This window comes from Myotis brandtii, unplaced genomic scaffold, assembly GCF_000412655.1.
Source record: "Myotis brandtii unplaced genomic scaffold, ASM41265v1 scaffold383, whole genome shotgun sequence".
Lineage (NCBI taxonomy): Eukaryota > Metazoa > Chordata > Mammalia > Chiroptera > Vespertilionidae > Myotis > Myotis brandtii.
In genome coordinates this window covers 2,164,895-2,183,918 of record NW_005364711.1, presented here as the reverse complement: position 1 = coordinate 2,183,918, position 19,024 = coordinate 2,164,895, and the positions used below count along the sequence as shown (strand labels likewise).

The 19,024-nt window shown below is 39.2% G+C and overlaps 1 protein-coding gene across 1 annotated transcript in view; it reads left to right on the top strand.

Annotated features, from left to right (window-relative positions):
* The window catches only part of STXBP4 (syntaxin binding protein 4), a 106,648-nt gene that overhangs the window by 50,317 nt on the left and 37,307 nt on the right, over positions 1 to 19,024 (top strand). The window contains exons 11-12 of the mRNA XM_005872552.2: positions 716 to 765; positions 2,891 to 3,024. Of these exons, the coding sequence (XP_005872614.1) occupies positions 716 to 765; positions 2,891 to 3,024 (184 nt within the window). The remainder of the gene's footprint in view (positions 1 to 715; positions 766 to 2,890; positions 3,025 to 19,024) is intronic.

Sequence of the window (19,024 nt, the reverse complement as noted above, 5' to 3'; positions counted from 1 at the left end):
CAAAACAGAAATACCTTTTAAAAATATTTACTAGTTATAAAGAAATGTTTGATGGTTGTATTTCTGAGTAGAATTACATGTTATTGTAATTGATCCCCTCCACCACCACCACCACAAAACAGAAATACCTTTTTAAAAATATATATTTTTATTGATTTCAGAGAGGAAGGGAGAGGGAGAGAGATAGAAACATCAAGTGATGACAGAGAACAGAGGAAGGGAAAGGGAGAGAGAGATAGAAACATCAAGTGATGACAGAGAACTATTGATCAGCTGCCTCCTGCTCACCCCCTATTGGGGATCGACCCCGAAACCTGGGCATGTGCCCTTGTTCAGAATCAAACCCAGGCCGGTGTTCTATCCACTGAGTCAAACCAGCTAGGGCAGAAGTACCCTTTTAATCAACTGAGGCGGGGGGGAGCATGAAGGAAGAGGTGATAAATATTAATTAAGCAAGAAAAGACATTTTTTAGAACGATATTGGGGATCGAGCCCGAAACCCGGGCATGTGCCCTTGTTCAGAATCAAACCCGGGACCCTTCAGTCCACAGGCCGGTGTTCTATCCACTGAGTCAAACCAGCTAGGGCAGAAGTACCCTTTTAATCAACTGAGGCGGGGGGGAGCATGAAGGAAGAGGTGATAAATATTAATTAAGCAAGAAAAGACATTTTTTAGAACGATCAAACAGATCTTCACTATTTTGTTTGTTGACAGGCTATTCAAGAAGTATTTTCTGATAATTGTGCTCCTTTATCAACTTTAAGGTAAGAATAGTTGAGTGCATCCTACAGGTATGGCCCCTGATTAGATTTTCATCTGGTAATTGGGACTAAAATACAAAAGTCTCTTAGGTTTAAGATGCTATGTAACTCCTATCCGATACTGTTCTTTAATGTCTTGTGGAAATAGACACAAGGATATGTCATTGTTGACCTCATCTCTGTGAAAGAAATTCCTGGAGATATTTAGCAAATCATTGTAACCTCATACTCTAAAATTGAATTCTGTAAAGAAATTAAGCATCCTGTGTATGAATAAAACTCACTACCCTAGTCACTGCTAAAGGTAACTCTCTATCTAGCATATTAGTTGTTATGGCAAACAGAAGTTTATCAAACATGCCCATGCTATCCATTTCTTGCATTTTCAGCATTCAATAAACATAAATTAAAAATACATATTTGGAGAATACACCTTGATTTTGTTATTATTTATAGTTGGTTTCTGATATAAAGTTTCTTACTAGGAGCTACAATCATACTAATAACATTTATTTTTTTCAAACTGCAAGTTTATGGTCATTTAGATACATGATACAAAAGAAAGATTTCTGTTTGTGCATTTTCTAAGCAATTCTTTTTCTCTCATCTTATAGTAGCTGACACTAACATTCAACTTCTAGCAATGTATGCTTACAGAAACGTAGGCAAATTCTACCTTATGCTATGAAAAAAGCAGTTTATTAAGTGAAGATAATTCACTGTATTCTTATTATCTTTTAGGTTTCCACAGCATTTTTTTTTAATTTAGAAGAAATCCAATAGTAGTACACTTTTAAACTCATTTTATTGTAATGTTTTATTTCTTCTAATGAAGGAATTTGACATTTTTAATTGTTATCCATGCTGCTTATGATGTAAGATAATTATGTGAATTCCATGATAATTATTTTTAGTAAGAATGTTAAAATACTCAGCAATCAGATTCCCCTTGTAGGTGTGCCCCCTACCCGCACCCCCAAGGTCTCATTGTGACCCTGAATAATAATTCAGTCTGCCCTTGCCTTAATCTAGTTCATGAAAAAAAGATAAATTTTAAAAGTGACATTAAGCAAAATTTCACCATGTCTTGGAAAGTTAAACACTAGCAAAATTTGGTTCAGTCTTTTTTTTTTTTTCCTTAGGGGAGCTCTAAGGGGAGGATCTCAATAGAATATTCATCAGCTTTTTGTTTTTAAGGAATTTTAAAAATTAATTTTAGACAAGGATAGAGATAGATAGAGAGAGAGAGAGAGAGAGAAACATCAATGATGAGAGAGAATCATTGATCAGCTGCCTCCTGCATGCCCCCTACTGGGGATTGAGCCCACAACCCAGGCATGTGCCCTGACTGGGAATTGAACCATTACTTCCTGGTTCATAGGTCATTGCTCAACCACGGAGCCACACCAGCTGGGGCAGTCTTTTTAATATACTGTATCTTCGTAGTGGATATTTGTCTTGGTCATTCAACACAAAATAATGGTTATTTATTTGAATTTAATAATTGATGCTTTAATTTTTCCTTGTTAATTAATCCCATTATGCTTAAGAATTATGCTTAGCATAATGACTTTTTGCAGTAAACAAACCCTTGCATTTTTAATTATATCTAAATGCATTTATTTCAGGTGACATTTGCATTTTTTAAAGTAACAGAAGTGCTCTAGGCTGTTAGGTTTAGGAGAAACAAATGGAAGTGCTTAAGAGATAATTTCACTAATAAATATACATATTGAAGTTATAGTTAATATTACAAGAAGTAATAGTAGATGCATGTTTAATAAATTTATGTTTATGAGCTTAACTTGAATTTTTACAAAATGAAATAAAAGGCTACATCATGTTAGCATAAGATAAGCACTCACTGAAAAAGCCCAACAAATGACTTAGGAGGTGGGCCATCCTTCTATTCCTTTTTTTTAAATATGCCTATTTATTACACAGTCAAGAACTGAAAACAGAAGTAATGCTTCCTGTGAATGACTTCATTTATGGCTATAAGAAGACAATGTTCCCAGATGTAGAAATATTTCTGTACAAATTTATAACTAATACGAATTCAGATTTAGCAAAGATAGATGTTATTTATTGTGTGATGACTTCAACTTTTGTTTTATTGCCCTCACAGTGAAAGAAGAGCCTTGTTAGCCTCTCAGACTTCCCTGACATCGCTGGGAAGGAATGGCCGGAGCATCCCAGCATTGCTGGCCCTGGAGTCTAAGGAACTCGTTAAATCCGTTCGTGCCATACTTGATATGGACTGTAAGTTTTCAGAGTTTTTACACTTTTTAAAAATAATTGATTTAACAAAACAAAAGAAAATTTCAAATTTGACAGTTTGTGTTAGTTTGGCTAGAGTAAAATTGATAGCTAAGTGATAAAAATCTTAATGCACTGATTGTAGGGGGAGAATATTTGTTTTATTTAAACTGCCCAGAATGGCTTCCAACAGAAGGTAACTGATTAAGATGTATCTTTACTTCCATCCAAAGTCTCTTTAATATGGAAGAATAAGCATAAAAATAGGTCCTCAACAGCACTGGAAGCCTGGAAGGGTGGAGTCAACATGGAGGAATTTTTTAACAATATCAATAGATGGACCCCTGGCTGGTGTTGCTCAGTTGGTTGGAGTACCATTTTGTACACCAAAAGGTCATGGGTTCTTTTCCCGGTCAGGGCACGTGCCTCTCCCTTTATCCTGGGCCAAAAATAAATAAATAAAAATTAATTAATTAGTTAATTAATTAAAAATATATGTAGACATCAGATGGAGTAAGATGGAAGGTACAGCCCAGCTGAGTCTAAGACCCCAAAACACAATCAATGTGAAAGACAAGATGCTGTAACAGTGAGTTCAGCAGAACCGCGGGGAAATCCCCAGGATCACAGGCAGGGAAAACTAGGCCGTGGGGCAGCCAGCAAGGTAATTAATTAAAGGGCTGAGGAAGAGCTGAACCAGTTCCCTGCTCTTCAGGGCTGCTTGCTCAGGCATTTACTCCTCAGCGAGGCCAGGAGAACACCTCTCTAGGAAATGCATGATCTGCCAGGGCCCAAGGCACCTCTGAGCTGGAAAGAGAAGCGGGCAAGGCTCAAAGTAACTTCCAGCATCTCACAGGACAGGCGGTCCTGGGGGGAAAGCTGGAATGACTGGACCGTTCCATCCTTTCCTCCTGCCATCTCCAGGCACTTCTGCCTCTTCGTGCATGTGGACTCCCTTCTTAGGTTTGTTTTCCTGTCTCTTCCCTTGAAGTCAATCAGCCTGCCGATTGCTTTAGTGCTGGCCACTAACATTTCACTATTTCTCTAGTTTGCCATTCTTCATTTTTCTGTGCTACGGACCAGATATAAAATATATATATAGATAAAAGTATATGGAGATATAGATAAAATTCTATGTTGAATAAGTATTAAAATAATAAGTTTTGAGTTATGTCCTAAGTAATAGATAGCTTGACTTGGTGGAGAGCAATGTTCAAAATTCTTTGGGGTAACTTTTTTCTTCAATACTTTGTTATAGAGGACTGGAAATGGTGGCTCTAATAGTAGCTGCTTAGTTTATGCAGTAGGCCTTTTTAAAATGTTGTATAACTATTACCTTTTAAAAAATCAAATTACATCTCAAAAAACCTGTAAGAACTCTTTATGTAAAGAAATCCTGTAGGTTTTTAAGGGGGGGATAAAAAATAACCACTCCTAATATATATGCGTAAGCTCACAATTTTATATATCAGACATTTTTAAGTTAGAGTGGGAACAGGGTGGGGAAGCACCTTCACAGACATAGCCCAGTGGACACTGCCATCATTCATTTTAATTACCTTCCTAACATTAACCTTTATATTCAAAGAAAACATGGTTATTCAAAGAAAATGTCTGAAATCCAGCAGAACTTCTTTGAAGAAAAGTGAAAAATTCCCTCTGCACCTTTTATCCATTGCAAGGTTATACATACTTTGTTGTTTAAGACTAGAAAATAGTTTCTATGTTTTCTTTTTATTTAGAAATGTAGTTGCCAATGCTGGCATATTTTCCCAATACTTTTATATGATATATCTTTTTAAGTTTAGTAATTTAGATCAGCCCATTTTTCTTTCTCTTTACACCGTAACATTTTCTACATGTGCAATGAAAAACAGAAACTTACTACCATGAAGTAGATAATTTAGCTTCAGCCTTCACCTCATTTCCGTGGCCATGGCTGTCTGGTTATTTCAAGTTATAATCTGAAATTTGCTCGTGGGTAATTGCCTCCACTTTCTTCTTAATAGAAGGTCACTCTAAGATGTAATACTGTGGGATTTCCTCGGAAATGAGAATAAGATTTCTTGGGTCCAAGAGCTTAAGAACAATCTTCCAAAGAATGTGTATAAGACAATTGTGAACCTTTTTTGGATCATGGGATACACTAAAATCTGGAGAAAGTCCTCCTCCCAGAATTGTGCAATTATATCGTTTCTGCATTCATTTTCAGGTGTTTATGAACCCTACCTTAAGAACCTGGATGTAGACTAACAGAGCTGGCCCTCTGCCCTCAGCAGAATACCTTGAGCAGTGGAGAAGTTTGTGAATCACAGAGGCAGCCTGGGGTAGCAGTTCAAATCCATAATGCTCCTCAGAATCTCTGAGTTGCCCTAGAGATAGATGCTCCAGAGAGCATCCCAATTAGTTCCCCAGCTGTCTTGGGCACATTACTTAACCTCTGGGCCTGTTTCCTCACATAAAAAGTCGAAGTGGCAGGATTGGAGGATTCAATAAGATACATGTAAAATAGCTAACAGAGCACCTGGTAATATAAGAGGCTTCATAAATAGACATTACCATAGCTGCTAAGCTATACCACATTATCATTATTATTTAAAGTAATTAATGCAACTTTTCTCTGTGCAGAGTACTAAATAATTATTGCCTAAAGCTTCTTTCAATTTGGATACTTTTAAAAATATGAAAGATGAGCGGTTTTCTTAATATAGAACATTTAATGTTATTATGGATTTTGAGTTAAAATATTGTCATCCCAGGAAACTGTGGCTAAATGTCTGAGTCAGCATCTTTCAGTTGCTTATTGCTAACTGTAAGAAAACGTTGGCCTCTTCTGTTACATTACTTCCATTGAAACAGTATATAGACAGCATAGGCATTTTTAATCACTTTTTGAATCCTTGGAGGTGCTTATATTGTTTTCCATCAATATTTACGTGGTCAGTATTGGAATGCTTTTGTGTAACCTTTATTTCAAATAACTACTTGCTTTGAACTATAATCTTTTTTTGATTGACATCTAGATGGACAACCTAACTCTGCAACAAAAGCAGGAAGAGGCAGTTCTAGTTTAAAAATGCATCATAAAAGAATCTAGCTAGATAATCCCTGAGGAGGTTTTTAATAAAAAGAGGACTTACTGACTTCCTGAGTAATTGGTAGCATAAACACAGGCATTACCTTCCTTCAAGATTCCCATGGAAATGATTAATGCAATATCCAAATAGGGTAAAATCTTCAAAAGCAACAGCAGTTACAGGCAGAGCCCCCAGGCTTTTCAGTCCAGGGCAGGTAGCACCTCAGAGAAGGAAAACACAAAGGCCACCTTGTTCCTCCTCCTGCTGGAACAACAGTAGCAATGATGAGGAGCGCTGGCAGGAGGGCACTCCATTCTGCATTCGCATTTGCAGGGGCAATAAATAAGGTCAGAGACTGCCTGAGGGGTAGACAGACTCTTTTTTCTCTTTTATCTTTGTGAGTCAATGGCATTTTTAAAAAATATTTTTTTATTGATTTCAGAGAGGAAAGGAGAGGGAGAGAGAGAGACAGAAACATCAATGATGAGAGAGAATCATTGATTGGCTGCTTCCTGCACGCCCCCCACTGGGGATCGAGCCGGCAACCCAGGCACGTGCCCTGACTGGGAATCAAACCGTAACCTCCTGGTTCATAAGTTGACACTCAACCACTGAGCCACACCAGCCGGGCTCAATGGCATTTTTTTAAATTCTCGGGGTTCACACACATTCTGTGTCAAGCAGAAGGCCTACCAGGGCTTGGTCCTTCAGGCAGCCTAGACACACTTTAGATCTGACATGCCCTGGGCATCCAGAAAGCTTTAAATGCAAAGGGAGTTGACACAGCGGCTTCTGCACCTAGTGCCACAGTGCTCTGCACACCACCTCTGGCCTTGGCTTGCTCCTCACATCCCTCCAACCTCTGCATCATCCTTGTACACACCATGTACTAGTAAATGCATATTGGCCGCCCCTAGTGGTGAATGTCAGGGCAACCAGGGTCCACACATCCTGTCAGAAGTCAAAAACCAATTCTGAGGACAGAGCTCTCTGCATTCAAGCTTTTATAAAGAGAAATGCATCACACGTGTACACACACACACACACACACACTTCATCCAAGCTCTTCTAAACAAATATATACATAAATATACCAATGTGCGATGATGGAAAAAGTCCATGGTACTAAAGCTAGAAAATAGAGCTGTTGGGATTTAGAATAGACTCTGGGAACAAGATGGTAGTGATCTCAGGCCAAAACCTCCCCATTCTGCTCTTATACTTAGAAATGACATTTAAAATTGCATTCGTGTGTTTAAAAGATTGAAACCAAGAAAGGAACCTCTCCCTGCACCAAAACGGAGGGTGAAACTCTAATGACAGGTGGTCTCTTAAGCTTCAGAGGCTCACGGAATTTAGATGAGCAGCTGGAGCAAAGGTTTCTACCCCTACAAGGGCCCAGACGACGCCTGAGCAAGGAAGCAAGGAGTCCATAGAGCAGCGGTTCTCAACCTTTGGGTCGAGACCCCTTTGGCGGTCGAACGACCCTTTCACAGGGGTCGCCTAAGACCATCCTGCATATCAGATATTTCCATTATGATTCATAACAGTAGCAACATTACAGTTATGAAGTAGCAACGAAAATAATTTTATGGTTGGGTCACAACATAAGGAACTGTATTTAAAGGGCCAGAAGGTTGAGAACCACTGCCATAGAGAATGCACTGTCTTTTCTTAAGTTACTCCTATGTTTCATACTAAAGAAATAAAAAATCCCCACAATTTAGAGCCATCCAATCCTGGCCCCTTATTAAATTTGAAAGTGAATTTTCTCAACCACTACAGGGCACAACATTCTTGGGAATCAGTTTTACAGTGCATATCAGGAGCTTGTGAAATGTCTATTTGAAAAGTTTCTGTGAAAGTTAAAGAAAAAGTTTTAATGGTCATATATTTTAACCTAGTAAGTTAAAAAAAATTAATGGTCATATATTTTAACTTAATAATTACACTTACTGGTATTTTTTGCAAAGAAAATAATGAGAGATGTGCATAAAAGCGCATACCTAAGTATTTTTATCACATCATTTCTTAGAATAGAAATATGGATGTTCAACTGTTACAAATTGGTTGCATAATTATGTAATTCTTATTCAGCCATTGAAAATAAAGATGAACTTTTCTCCTACCAAGCAATGACCATCTGATTACATACGTTTGCCTATGCGAGCCTCCTGCATCAATCAATTCAGGTGTTCCTGGCTGAAATTAACAATATTTTAACTTTTAAATTTAGAAGGCCTGTAGTAGCTCATTAGAAGTGATTAGGCAGATGGGGAAAAAGTTTTAGGAGAAAACGGGGAAATGCATTTGAAGGCCTTCATAAGTTTTCTTTTAGATCCAAAACTCAGACTAGATATAGCACCTTCTCATTGTACTTATTCTGGGTCTCAAAGTATCATTATTGCTTTTCTTATTTCCCCCAGAGCATATTTTTATTAACATGAATTTATGAAAGGGAGAGTCAGATATCTTTGGTGAAAGTCAGCTGTCCTGTTTAGAATGACATTATGGAATTTACTTCTCCGTAATCATGCATGCTTATGTATCTTCCTTCTCCTGGAATTTAGGAGAGTGTTCCAAGCATCAGGGAATCGCTTATATGATTCTGATGCCATTAGAGAGACAAGTCCACCTGTTTTTATAAGGCAGACCTGTTCCCTGGAGACTTGATTATTCAGAGCCAAATAATACCCACTGTGAATGTTTGTGGAAAATGCTAAGCTCATATATTAATCTGTATCATTGCAAATTAAAAGTAGGTCACTGCTGTAATGTTCCATTAAGAAAGTATATCAGATTCAATCTTGGGTGATTTCTGGGAAAGAAACTATGCTTAGATTATTTAATTTTGTTTGAAATGGGCAAATTATTATTAGCTTCAAGAAAAATCAGTAATTTCTTTCCTGGTACAACTTTATTTCCAGAAAACTATCACTTAAGAAAATGTAATCATTTCGATTCATTTCTTTATTCTTTCATGAACTATTCCTTGAGTATCCACAGTGGGCCAGAGCCTAATCTAGGCACTGGAATAACAGCATGAACAAAGTCCTTGCCATCACATTGCTTAAGGGCAGAGATGACCAACAAGTTAGCAAATAAGTGAATAACAATTCCAGACAGTGATGACTGATACAAATATAATAAAACCAGCTGATGTGTAAGTGAGGATGTTACTCCTCTTTAAAGGGGTGATATTTGAGCCAAGATCCCGCCTGGAGAAAATCTATGAGAAGAGCTTTTCAGGCCAAGTACAAAAGCCCTGAGGTAGGAGCAACCTTAACATAGTTACAGGACAGACAAAAACCCGGATATCTGATACATCGGAGCAAGCAGGAGAGTGACAAGAGAGGGTGGAGGTGGAGGAAGGGGCAAGGTCACACAGGGCTTTGGCCACCATCCTCAGGAGTTCGGATTTTCTTTCATGTCATAGAAGCCATTGATGGTTTTAAGCAGGAGGAGTAATATGACCTGATCTGCATTTTAAAAGATCATTGAGGCATTTCTTTGAAACTGGACTGTAAGAGCCACAAGAGTAAAGAAAGTGGGAAGGCTACTTGGCTGTTGCGGTGGTCAACAAGGGAGATGGTAGCGTGGGCTCAGTTTGGAGTAGCAAGGAGCAAATTTTCCTTTTTAAAAAAGAGATTACTATTGCATCTACTAATGTGAGTGGATAACATTTGGAACACCTGAAATTCAATACTGATGGTCAGACTTGATATCCCTGTGCATATAGGGCCCACCACTCCAGATGCACAAAGCAATGCTGTGTTGTCATCACAGATCTTAGCCAACCTTATGTTTCCCTATTGCTCCTTCGGCACAATAATTAACTATTGGGTATGTGCCTTTTTCATGGAACAAACTTCTGAGAACTGAAGTGGTAAAATTGTTTAATAATACCACATCTGTAGTAAACTTAATACAGTTTATTATAAAGCCACCATATTTCCTGTATTTAGTGCACACACACAGATTTCTAGTGAGTAGGGATCCCAGAGCTACTACACGGTATGCATTTTCACGGAAGATCATTACCAGGAAAGTATTTCAGATACAGATTTTAATCACATAGACTGCCAGCAGCCGTAATATAGGGAGGCTTGGCTAGACGAGCAGTACTTAATTCCTCCCACAGGACAGGAGTATGGTTGTCAAGGGGATTGCAGGATGGACAGCGTCTAAGATTTAATCTAGTAAAAGCTTATACACCTTAGGACTAACATGATGAACAGATCGTAACATAAAATGATTTCTAACACAAAAGCAGAAAAAATAATACAAGGGCTGCTTCAAAAACTACAGAAGGGCATTGATGGTAAAGTCTATCAAATTATCTGCCTTCCAAAAAATGGAACTCCAGTTTCTTTCAGGATTAGAACTGACTGTAATAACAGGATGTCTAAAGTGTAGTTCATGCTGCAGTCCTGTAACTACCTGGACAACCAAAATGTAAATGATGCCAGAAAGAAATATCTTTCCTTCAAGGACTGAGGATGTCCTCATCCAAACAGAGTAAATTTTGGGGGGTGAGTGGGATCTGTGTTCTTCAGAGGTCAAATGAGGACGAAGTAGCAACAGCTCATCTCAGAAAAGACAGCAGTGGGAGCCGTTGTGTGCAGTAACAGCTCGAGCAATAATTTAATGTGATAAACGAGTTCAATTTCGATCCAGAACTTTCTGCCTTCAACAACAGAATATGACTATTACTAGGACAGATAATATATTTTGAAATCGTAATATCATAGAGATAAAAGGTTTTTAAATTTTATCAGTTTTACATAAGGTTTAAAAGTACTATTTTACATCAATATGTCTGCACATCAATAAATCCTGTGAGATAGGCATTATCATTTCTAATTTAAAAGCTAGAAAAAGATCAAGGCTCAGAGAACTTAAGTGATGTACTTAAGTCACAGGCTCAGAGGACAACCCCAGAACCCTAACACAGATCTTCTGATGAGTCCCATGGGTCTCTAGGGAATATAGTTTGTCATTACATCACAATTGAATTGGGATATTTTTTTTCCTCTTTGGAGTATATAACATGGTAGGAAGCGAGGGGGCTTATACTCAATGGTATCTTAGGTTTGATAAAATACGGTGACTTCTTAGTTACCTGAGTTTCTGGAGTGGGAATACAATCTTCACGACATTGTTTCAAGCACAAAGGGAACTATATTAAAGTGCTTTATAACATGTAAAGCACTATGTAAATAGATTATGTTTAGAGTTCCTTTTTTTATTTTAATTAGAATCATTGTCCAAAATTTACCTCATCTTAACTAATTTTCCTGACCTACATCTTCAGAATAAAGCACCAGCTTTCATTGGTTCAAAAACTTCCCCAATTTTCCATCAGGTATAGAGGATACCTAACTTTGATGCATTAGTTTTCCAGGAAGTCAGATTGGCGGAGTATCTGTTTTTTTGTGTATTTTTTTTAATTAGAAACTTCTCTTTGAATATTCTTTTTAGAGGGAGCATTTGTTACTTCTGAAATTTAAACCATCTTTTAAAAGTTAAAAAAAAAGTTAAGCATCATGGAAACCTCACAGTAAGAAATAAAAACTCGCTTTGGAATCATTTACAGGACAGTGCATAAAAAGGGAATAATGGATGCGCCTAGGTTAAAGACCTTCAAACCGAAGATACAGAATCAAGAACTGAATCTTTAATAATCTTTTTCAAAAACATGTGACCTTATGAACTTATCCAACCAACATTTCCAATTAGATTAAGATGATTAGGTCTTGGGACTGCACAATGCTGTTGGTGTTTCTCATTTCTTCTCCCAAATGCTAATGAAAGTTAAAGTCAACATAAATTCATGCGCAGAGTAAATTGGGAGTGAGAGAAGCTGCTTCTTGCACGAGATCTTTTACATCTGGAGGTAATTCGTCAACCTCACTTTTGCTCCATTTATAAAATGGAAAGAATGAGCATCTGGGCTCATTATATTATGGGCTAAAATGGAGTAACATTTGTGAAGTCTGTAGTTTTTACATAAAAATCAGTTCTATGTACCCTAAAGGCTATCTTCATCCAAACAATAGGCTCTGCCGTAGCCGGTTTGGCTCAGTGGATAGAGCGTCGGCCTGCGGACTGAAGGGTCCCAGGTTCGATTCCGGTCAAGGGCATGTACCTTGGTTGTGGGCACATCCCCAGAAGGGGGTATTCAGGAGGCAGCTGATCGATGTTTCTAACTCTCTATCTCTCTCCCTTCCTCTCTGTAAAAAATCAATAAAATATATTTCAAAAAACACACAATAGGCTCATTTTAAAAATTTATCTTATAAATTAAGTATTGTTGAAAGTATTACAGATGTACCCTCTGTCCTCCCTTCATCCCACTCCCACCCACCCACCCCCAGGCCTTCACTACACTATTATCTGTGTTCATTTGTTATGCATATAAGTTCTTTGGTTAAACTCATTTTTTACTTGTAGAGAGGCAGAATAGTATAGGTTCAAATACAGCTCTACTACCCAATAGGTTTGTGTTCTGGGGTTTCTCTAAGCTCTCTGAGTCTCATTTTCTTCATCTGTGAACATGGAGATATCACCAACTCATAGAGTTATTGCAAGAATTAAATATAATACATCTGAAGTAGCAAGCTTATTTAAGATAATGTTTATAAAGTGATTCACATCTGGTAGGTACTCAGTATATATCATCATTATAATTTTCATCATTCATCATCCTTATGTAAAAGAAGTAGTTTGCCCTTGCAGTCTAGTCCGAGGGTAAACTATTCTCTTCTTCCCTGCTCTTTGTGGGAGGAGTAGGGGGAGAGCTGGAAACCTTGGTAGGTGGTGAAAGGTTTCTACTAGTGTAGATTTGCATCATCTATCATTACTAAATCACTCCACTGAAAACACATAGGAAACCATGTGCTGAAACCTTGAAAACAATTGCAAACCAACATTTCACTCTTTAAGTAGCAGTAACATTTGCATAGGAAACCCAGCTTCAACTCACATTTATTTCGTGAATATGAAGTTTAAAATAATAGAGAAGTTTAAGTCTGACTGGCAGCCTCAAGGGCTCCCATATTGCAGTCTTGTATATGGAGAGGGAGGCCTTGCTGAACTCATATAGAAGGTAGAAATGCCCAGGAATGGGTATGAGTAGCCACCGGTTCATTGCAAACCTTTAAGCTACCCTTTCACAGGCATTCCTCCCCTAAGAGGAAGGAGTAAGCCATAGAAATACCTCGTAGAAGAATGTCCCAGCAGCAAGTGCAAAGGCCCTGAGCAGAAGAGTGCCCGTTATGTTTGTGAGAAACAAACTGACATTTGCCTGTATATTCCCAGTTGAGAAAATGACCCTCATAGTGGCGAGGCTAGAATGTTTCCCTGGGTGAAAAAAGTTCCCTCTGTTAGAGTAAGAGACACAAATCGCTTTCTTAGAGCTTTGATGAGCTTTGTGAAGCAACATCATGTTCTGCTGAGATGACTCCCTTCTGTCTTGCCCATCTCTTTGACTCCTTTCTATCCAATCAGAGTAAGTTTGGGGGAAACATATTAGATAAGATTATGTTAGAAACGCTGTGGGTGAATCTTCCTGAGAGAAGCCACTGTCCCTCCTCACCACGTGACATTGTCTCATTCAATTTAGCATTCCCAGTGCCTATCACAGCGCTGGACACATAGCTGATGTGACTGTTTGATGAGTGAATTTGTCGTAGAGTTACCTCCCCCATAAATTCAGTAAGAAAGAAGGAAAGACATCCTTCCCTACTGTGGTGTTTTTCCTTCTTAGATTTCTGGGAATGAAAAGACAAGCATGACCTTTATTTGTTCACAGGGAAGCACATGAATGAATCCTGAGGACACAGAGACGAGTGTATTACATCTTGTAAATAGAAGGAACCTTACCAACCTAATATGAATGCTGGTTATTTCATAATTCTCTTGTTTTCTTCTTAATCTACAGAGCTCTGTTTAGTTTTATAGGAGACATGCTCAGTGTTGGCAGATGCTAAAAGCTTAATTGTCTGATTCCAAATGATACTGACAGAATGGACTCATTTGTTATGTCTCCATTTTCTACACATCACATAAGAGCGCAAACCTTTTATAACCTGACAATAATAGAAATGCCTTTATCTTTTATTCATTTTATTTTCAACTTCTTTCTCTGTAGACCCCTAGTGGAAACAGTCTTAACATTATTCATTCCTGTTTGGTGCATTGAATGCCTGGTACTTTGTACCTCATTACTAGCAATTTGTGAATTCTTTATAAATGCTTTTGCTAATTAATTCCTAATTGCCTTGTTGGACATACTGATGACAAAATGCCCAAAAGATTTCGTTTCATTTACATAACATATAAGTAGGAAATGGGCAAAAATATATGCTCTGTTGCTTTTACTGTTCATTTCAGAAACATGGTATTATTTTAATCTAAACTAAGCAAATGAAAGCATTTCAGCTCCTAATGTCATTATTTGTGAATTAGGAAATTACGTACTTGCTGAATTGAAACCTTCATTTCTAAAAAGTGAATTGATAAAAAGTGTAGGGATGCTCAGTGGCCATGTGCATTACTTCTCCCCTACGCCTATTCTCTGTGGCCTTTAATACATTAACGAGACCACATCACTCCTCGAGTCCAAACTCTCCATCTGCTTCCCATCACACTGAGAATAAGATTCGAACTCTTGACTGTGGAATAGGTGGTCCTCGTTCCTGGGCTTGACTAGCAGTCTGATCTCACTGTCTGCCACTCTTCCCGCTTACACTCCCCCAGCCACATCGGTCTTTCTGTGGCTGTTGACATGCCAAGCTCATCCCCACCTCGTTGCCTCTGTACTTGCCCTCCACCTCCTGGAATGGCTTTCCTCAGAACTTCGTAAGACTCACTCTTTCACTTATTCATGACCTGTGTTCTCACGTCATCTTCTCAAAGAGGCTTTTCCCAGCCACTCTAAACTACTAGCCCCCCTCATCAGTAAGTGTCTCTCATGATTCCTGTACTCTAATTTGTTTTTTCTAATAGCACAGATTGCTACCTGAGACTGTATTTTACATTCTGTCCCACTAGAAAGTAAAATACAGGAAGGCAAGGTTCTCACATGTCTTCTCACCACTATAGTCCCAGAATCCATTACCTCAGTGATTCAACATGTGTTAATTGAGCAACTAAATGAATAAGATTCTGGAGGTAGATTGTATAGGACTGAACAACAGTTGAAGAAAGTAACAAAGAGGAGAGATCAAAACAACACTGAATTTTTGAGCCTGGATAACTGAAGGGTGGTAGAACCATCCAAATTCACAAGTAACCCAGAAAGAGAGACAGATTTGGGAGAAAAGACAGACAAGTTCTGTAGAAATGCTCATAGACATTCAGAGGGAGATTGAGAGCGAGGTCAGGATTGGAGATGGTTAGGGGATGATTCATGTAGTTCTGATAGTTGAAGCCCAAATATTGTAGAGAAAGGATGTATCAGGAAGAGAAGGAGAAGTCCTGTGGGGACAGCTCAGAGGAAGAGGGTCCAGATGGAGAGCAGTCAGGATGCTAGGAGTAGAAATGAAGGTAGATTATTGGGAGGTTAAAAAATAAAGCCCAAGGAGAAGAGAATTGCACGGAGGGGGTGGTAAGCAGCGCTAAATGCCGGTGACAAGAGGACAACACGTGAGACACAAATTGGCTGTGATTGTGAGGATTTGTGGCCTTTGAGAGATGCTTCCATAGATTGGTGAGAGCAGACATACATTTCACCAGCGCCGCCTTGAATGCTAGTTTAATGTTTCTTCCGTGATTCGTAAGGCATTTCAGTATCTCTTAGACCTTCTGGTCATTTTGGAAATGTCAGTTATGTAACTCTAGTTTAAAAGGTGTAGGATTAAGGAAAAAGGTCTAGGAAGCTGAGCTGCATCTACACTGATCCTATAACATATGGTAGAAGTTACTTAACTTGAACAAATTCCCGCCTCTGCCCAGATTTCTGTGACTCTCGTGAGGGATGCAAGGTGCTCTGATAACTCTCAACAACGTGTCATTTAAGTGTGTGCACAGTTTTTTCTAAATTGAGAAGTGCTGAGATAGAAGGGAAAATGTTACTTAGGCCATCAATATACAGGGTTTCCCCCCCCAAAATGTATACACACTGTCACATCTGATAGCTCAATTTTGAAAATGAAGCGTATTTTAATAAACACTGTTTATAATTATTCAAAGTGTGTGTATACATTTGGGTGGACACCTTATATTTATTTTATTGTCTGCTGACATAAAAATGTGTTAAACTTTATTTTTGTTAATTTTGAAAAGATCTGAAAAGTGAATAAGCAGGAAAAATTGCTTGTAATTCACCACTAAGGGACAATCATTGTTTACATTTTGACTTATTTTTTTTCAATCCTTTATTTCAGTTTTTTTAAACTTCTGTGTTATTTCTATATAACGGGAGAAGTATAGTGGCCCACAGTATAGGCTCAAGACTCAGTTTGCCTGGGTTCAAATCCCACCTCTGCCTCTTGTAAGCAACATGAACTTGACGAGTTTCATAACCTCTGTGCCTCAGCCTTGTCACCTGTAAAATGTAGGAACAACTAATTCTTGTATAAGCTTATTTGCCCTAATAGCCCGTCTACAAAGCAGTTCATCCCAGACTGTCCCCACTTTTCCAGTCTTGCCTGTTCTATATTCCCCCTGCGCTGGCACCTACGTGGAAGACTTCGCATTCCTTGCGTTATTTTATCTATCCTCCTCCTCATGTTCTGTACCTTTTTCATTCGTCTGGATATGCAAATACTATTTACAGATGTCATCTTGGTTGGGAGCCACCTCCATTCCTGGAGACTGGGCTAACACGAGCCACTGAGGAGCCCAGTTAAGGATTATACTTGTCCACAATGGCCCTAAAGTTGCATTGCACTGTGCCCCCACATTAAAGTCAAATATGACCTGGATCTGTTCTGAGAAAAAAGGATCATAAACTAACTAAAGCACTTGGTTGTCTGTATCAGCGTTATTATCCTAAAAAGCCATTAACCATGCAATGATAATCAAATCACTGGATGGGCTGTTAACAGTAATATGCCCCTTAGGGTAATTGCAACCCTGTGTGCAGTGTGCAGACTGTTGTGACAGAAACGGTGCTGAGATGAGGCTAAATGGGAACTACTTAAGTAATAGAGGACCCGAGGGAAAACAGTCTTCTGTTGTTTCCTTCAGGAAATGGATAGCATTTCTTTTTAGTGTCCTTAACGAAAAGGGAGATTAAGAAAGATAGCCTTGTTGGCCTCTTGGTTAAAATAATTGTTCCAGTAGCATCAAGGCAGAAAGAACCTGGTCATAAAAGATGCAACTCTTCTCCTTGGATCCATTATTGAAAACAAAACTAAGCTCTCAGTTCTCCCCCGTGGACCCAATGAGCCCCTGGGGTGTGACAGTCATAATTCTCCTATTTCCCAGAGCCACCCTTGACTTTGAGTGTTTTGGCACCCTCTTAATTACTCTCCACATTTGGGGCTCGGAAAAAAAAATAGGTGAAGTCTCTATAATATTCGTTCTTTGTAAGCAAGGTTTTTGTCCACCTTAGCCTTTACTGAAAACACCTTTTCTGTGTCCTGGCGCTGCAATATAGGTTGTCATCCGAAGGTGGTACTGACAAGGTTCTGTAAGTACAGCGCTATGCTTTGGGTTGGGGAGTTTTTCTAAACATGAAAATGCTATTGTTTTATGGTTTGAGTAGGCGGTGAGGTGACATTAACTTAAGGAAACAGACTGCTGCGAGGTTTTCAGAGTACCTTGCAGTAAATCAGCCTTCAGAGACTTCCTTAGGAAACACATTGGCCCTTTTTAAAAATATAAATGCAATTCACTGGACATAGTTAAATCATCTGGCTCTCTTTTCTAATCCAAGATAAGGGAGATGTGTCAGTATGTAATACGACTTCCTAGAGATTTGAACAAGAGTTGGGATGCTCTTCATCCCGCGGAGCTGCCAGGCTCGGGATTCTCTGTATGTTCTCACTTCTTAGGAGTCAATTTAGGAGGAAGGTCACATTTGTGTGGCATCTTGACCCAGCTCATCATCCTGAAGTTTTCTTTTAAAGAATGACTGATTATGTACTGCTTCACACGTAGAAGTGAACATTTTGTTTGTGTATTTTCTGAAGTTTTGACTACCCCCTCTTTTTCTTTGGAGTAGAAACCACTGTTTGTTTTCTCTTTAATAAAATGCAATGACACAATTATATTAAAACTAGAGGCCGGTGCATGAAAATTCGTGCACTTGCGGGGTCCCTCAGCCCAGCCTGTGCCCTCTTGCAGTCCGGGACCCTTTGGGGGATGTCCGCCTGCTGGCTTAGGCCCACTTCCCACGGGGAGCTGGCCTAAACCAGTAGTCAGACATCCCTCTTGCAGTCCAAGAGCCCTTGCTCCTTACCGCCTGCCTGTTCACTGCTCCTTACTGCTCGACTTGCTGCTCCTTAGCGCTGCCTCAGAGGCGGGAGAGGCTCCTGCCACTGCTGCTGCACTTGCCTGGCTTCTCACTGAGTGGCGCTCCTGCTGTGGGAGCGTCCTGACCGCCAGGGGCAGCTCCTGCATTGAGCATCTGCCTCCTGGTGGTCAGTGCGTGTCATAGTGACCAGTGGTTCTGCTGTTCGGTCGATTTGCATATTACCCTTTTATTATATAGGATAAGCTGTTCACTAGAATATTTGACTCTCTACTCCAATCACAGTTTTTTAAAAAATATTTATTTGTTGCCAAGACCGGTTTGGCTCAGTGGATATAGCGTCGGCCTGCGGACTGAAAGGTCCCAGGTTCGATTCCGGTCAAGGGCATGTACCTGGGTTGCGGGCACATCCCCAGTAGGAGATGTGCAGGAGGCAGCTGATCGATGTTTCTCTCTCATCGATGTTTCTAACTCTCTATCTCTCTCCCTTCCCCTCTGTAAAAAA